The sequence below is a fragment of the Abrus precatorius genome, unplaced genomic scaffold, assembly GCF_003935025.1.
Source record: "Abrus precatorius isolate BTA unplaced genomic scaffold, Abrus_2018 Scaffold8, whole genome shotgun sequence".
NCBI lineage: Eukaryota > Viridiplantae > Streptophyta > Magnoliopsida > Fabales > Fabaceae > Abrus > Abrus precatorius.
This window is the reverse complement of record NW_020874428.1, coordinates 8772553-8777677: the sequence shown is the minus strand read 5'-3', so window position 1 is coordinate 8777677 and position 5125 is coordinate 8772553. Positions and strand designations below refer to the sequence as shown.

Here is a 5125-nt window from a genome sequence, read left to right as displayed (position 1 = left end):
CAGGCCCACATTGAAATCATATTATAGGGCATAGAGGCCCATTTTCATTTACAACACTCGGCACATATATCCCTATAATGTTACGCTACATTTTCCACATTTAGCTACATTCCTCATGCCATCCATACCCATTTCCAACTACTTACATTATTCAATCATCAATCAAAGATATAATCACACACATTTCAATCAAGGGTATGTCAACCCAATCACAATAAACTCACATTACATTCAAACACACAATAATTTTCATCAACACACGCATTCTTACTCTCTATCTCAATCACATTACAAAAACATAGCAATTAAATAGATTTTCAAGCAATTGAGATAGGGTAGAGTCCCCCTTACCTCGGATTGAAGACTCACACGCAAATCGACCCAAGGAAGTGCTCCCCACACAGATTTCATCCTAAATACACGGAAGAATTCCATAAGAACCCAGGGAAATCACGAAAACAAGGAAGGGAAGTGAAAAACCAAAACCCTAACCATTAAAACTCACCTCCAAGCGTTCCCAACACAAATCCAACCTTCAATCTAGCTTCCAAACAGCTTTGGAGGCAATTTAATCGGTGAATAGGGTTGTGGGTCGAGGGAATCAAAGAAATTTCGAAGGGAAGGTGAGAAATAACCTTTCTCGAACCCTAACCACCTTTAAATCCTATCTGGTTGCGACACTCTCGCTACAACGAGATATTCTCGCTACAGTAAGGGGACCTTGCCTCAGCGACACTGTCCCTCACTACAGCGAAGAAGTCAGACAAAACTACATTCTGGTTTCTGTAGAATCTAGCTACAGGGAGACCCTCTCGCTATAGCAAGATTGCACCCAGAAATGTATCTCAAAATGTGGCTTTGTCGCTACAGCAACAAGGCGACAGTTTCATCCTTCTCTCCCAGCTACAACGAGAAAGGCACAGTTTTACTCTTCAAGCCTAGGGCTCTCTTGCTACAGCAAGAATATCCTGCAGCAGCATCCACACTTAGCCCGCATACACACACCACACATATATGTATATATATAATCAATCTATCTGAGTCCAGTCTCAATCCACATCATTACACACAAGTATTAATCATACTCATTTCAATCAACATACGTCATAGGGCAACCCACATATAAATACATACATATATATATATATATATATATATACTTTAATAATTAAACAATATTACAAAATCTGGGGCGTTACATAGTGATCTGCAATCCTCACCGGATACACATCATAGGACAAGTCCTCTCTTACTTGAAATGGGTCAAGTTCGATCACGTGAGAAAGGTCCAACACATACTTCCTAAGTTGTGACACATGGAACATTGGATGTAGGTTTCAGAGATTCAGAGGCAATGTTATCCGGTATGTTGCAGGACCAATTCTACTAAATACTTCGAATGGCCGAATAAACTTAGAAGATAGCTTCCGAGATTTCAGAGCTCTCTCAACTCCGGTCATAGGTGAGACATTCAAAAACATATGGTCATCCACTTGAAACTCCAAAGGCTTGTTCCTCTTATCATAGTAACTCTTCTGCTTATCCTGTGCAGCCTTCATCTTCTTTTTGATCATCTTGATTTATTTATTCTGCTTCTGAATTATATCTGGTGCACACAAAGTAGCCTCTCCATTCTCATACCAGCACAAAGGAGTCCTACACCTTTGCCCATACGAGGCCTTAAATGGTGTCATCCCAATGCTAGCATGATAACTGTTATTGTAAGTGAACTCCACTAATGGTAGACATTCTTCCCAAGGCCCTTGCTGCTGCTCAATCACATAGGCTCTCAAAAGATCCTCTAGGGATTAGATAGTCCTCTCCGTCTGACCCGGTTTGTGGGTGATAAGTCGAACTAAGCCTTAACTTAGTTCCCAACGCCCTCTGCAGGCTCTCTCAAAACCTTGAGGTAAACTTCGGATCTCTATCGGATACCATGCTAGTCGGCACTCCATGCAGCCTGACTATCTTCCTCACATATAAATTTGCAAGTCTCTCTAACTTATACTTCATGTTGATCGGGAAAAAGTGTGCAGCCTTAGTCAACCGATCCACTATCACTCAAATGGCATCATGGTTGTTCTTGATCCTCAGTAACCCATAAACAGAGTCCACAGAAATACTGTTCCATTTTCACTCAGGAATCTCCAACGGTTGCAACAACCCAGGTGGACGTTAGTGCTTTGCCTTTGCCTTCTGACAAGTTAAGCATCTAGCCATATATTTGGCCACATCCCTCTTCATCCTATTCCACCAAAAACTCTTTTGGAGATTCTGATACATTTTGGTCGCACCGGGATGGAAACTCATCCTGCTCTTATGTGTTTCCTCAAGTATCATTTGCTTCAACTCATCCACTTGGAAAATGCGCACTTGGTTCTTAAACTTAATCACCCCATTCTCATCACTGTGGAACTCCAAATCTTTCCCTTCGCCCTTTTGCCTCATCATGTCTTGCAGGAAGACATCTCCCAGCTGAATATCTCGGACGTACACTAAGAAATCATTGTGAATCATCATTGCTCCGAGATACAAACTCCCCGACCTCACCTCCATGGCCAAGTTCATGTCCTGAAATTCCTCAATCAATTCCATCTTTTTCACCATCATTGCTACCATATGCAATGATTTCCTGCTCAATGTATCGGCCACCACATTTGCCTTATCAGGATGGTAAGACAACGTGAAATCGTAATCCTTGAGGAATTCTATCCACCTCCTCTGCCGCATGTTCAACTCCCTCTAATCAAATAAGTACTTCAAACTCTTGTGGTCACTGAATACCTCAAACCTCGCTCCATATAGGTAGTGCCTCCACACCTTAAAGGCAAAAACCATAGCTTCTAACTCCAAGTCCTAAGTCGGATAGTTAACTTTATGTAGGCGTAACTGTCTTGAGACATAGGCAACCACTCACCCATCTTGCATCATAACACACCTAAGTCCATGCTCGGATGCATCATAATACATATCGAATTTCTGCTTTGGGTCGGACAAAACCAACACAGGTGCTGAAGTCAACTTTATTTTCAGCCCCAAGAAACTGCCTTCACACCCTTTGGTCCACTTAAACTCCTTTTCCTTGTAGGTTAGCTTCGTTAAGGGCAAAGCTATCTTAGAAAATCCTTCAATGAACTTTCTATAATAGCCTGCTAGTCCCAGAAAACTGCAGATTTCAGTCACATTCGTCGGCCTCGGCCATCCAGCTACTGCGTCCACCTTTGTAGGGTTTACCATAATTCCCTCCTTTGACACTACATGCCCCAGAAACTGGATATAGGATAACCTGAACTCTTATTTTGAGAATTTGCATAAAATTGCCGCTCCTTCAGAATTTGCAAAATAATTCTCAAGTGCTCGGCATGCTTCTCTTGAGTCTTTGAATAAATCAGAATGTCATCGATGAATACCACCACACACTTATCCAAAAACTAATGGAAGATTCTGTTCATATAGTTCATGAATACCATCGGTGCATTGGTCACTCCACACAGCATCACCAAATACTCATAGTGACCATAATACGTCCTGAATGTCGTCTTGGGTACATCCTCATCCTTAACCCTAATCTAATGGTACCCCGATCTCAAGTCAATCTTTGAAAACACCGAAGCTCCTCTCAATTGGTCCATCAAGTCATCAATTCTTGGGAGTGGATACTTGTTCTTGATCGTCACCTTGTTTAGCTGTCGTTAGTCCACACATATCCTCATGCTTCCATCTTTCTTCTTCACCAAGAGCACTAGTGCTCCCCATAGTGACACACTAAATCTCACAAACCGCTTCTGTAGCAAGTCCTTCACTTGTTTCTTAACCTTCACCAACTCCACTAGTGACATCCTATATGGTGCCACAGAAATCAGGCTTGCTCTCGGAATGAGGTCAATAGCAAATTCTATTTCTCTATTAGGTGGCAATTCAAAAACATCTTCAGGGAAAACTTCCAAGAAGTCCCTCATCACCGGGATATACTCTGCCTCCACCACGCTCTCAGCTTCCATTAAGAACAGGACCATAAAGGCCTTAGCGTTTACTGTGTTCTCCCACACTCCTTAGCTCAAAAGCCTTGAAACTTCCAACATTGATGAGCCAAAAGTCAAAGTCTTCTCTTTGCAGTCCAACAACACATGGTTGGCAGCTAGCCAATCCATCCCTAAGATCACATCCAATTGAGAAAGAGGCAAACAGATTAATTCCACCTTGAATTCCCTACCATGCACCATTATTGAACACCCTAAACATGCCCACGACGTCATAACCAGTTTACCTGTAGGAGTAGTCACCATAACATTGCACGGTAATTCAGTCACATACATATCCAGACTCTTCACATAGTCCACAGAAACGAAAGAGTGCATAGCATTCAAGCCAAACAACACATCATGCAATCTGCCTTTAATTACACATTTACCTCGGATCAGCTCCTCAGATTGTGAAGCCTCTGCTCCACTCATGGCAAAGACTCTTCCAGGGATACTCAGCTTCGGCCACGTGCTTCCTCTCAATTTTGGCCTTTGAGTTGTACTCTTACTGCCACTCCTCTTGGCAGCCCAGCACACATTGGTAGTGTGCCTCAACTTTTCACAGTTGCTACAGTTCATCCGTGACTGTGGGTAGTCCCTGACCATGTGCAGTCCTCCACACTTAGAGCATTTGATCGATCCACTGAAAGAGCTTGATCCCGAACCACTCCTATTACTCTTCTCTTGAGATGAACTCCTTCTGAACTGTGAGTGGTTGGAGCTTGAATATGGCCCCTTAGAGAACCTAAGAAGTCTCCTATCTTGTCTCACTGGACCGGTTCCCCTAGTGTCCATTGTCTTCCCCTTGAATTAGGCTCAAAAAATTTGCTCTTGCTCACTAGGGTGGGCAAGTCTGTCAGTTGAAACACACTAACTGCAGCCCGGATGTCTGGTCTTAGCCCATGCTTAAACTGAGCACACAAGTCCTCCTCTCCATCCCCATGCTGATAGTGGGACCAGTACTTCATTAACTCTTGAAAGTTTGCAGCATATTCTCCTACAATCGTACTTCCTTGGTTTAGCTCAAGGAATTCTCTAGCCTTATGCTTCTTCAGATCTCGGGGAAAGTAATTCCCTAGGAAAATTGTCTTGAAAGCTTCCCA

General features: G+C 42.8%; 1 protein-coding gene across 1 annotated transcript; it reads right to left on the bottom strand.

The window, feature by feature from the left end:
- Positions 1-4052: 4052 nt before the first annotated feature.
- On the bottom strand, positions 4053-4817 carry LOC113874178. Its single transcript, XM_027512401.1, has one exon. The coding sequence runs from the start codon at positions 4815-4817 to the stop codon at positions 4053-4055; it is 765 nt and encodes a 254-aa protein (XP_027368202.1).
- Positions 4818-5125: the final 308 nt, after the last annotated feature.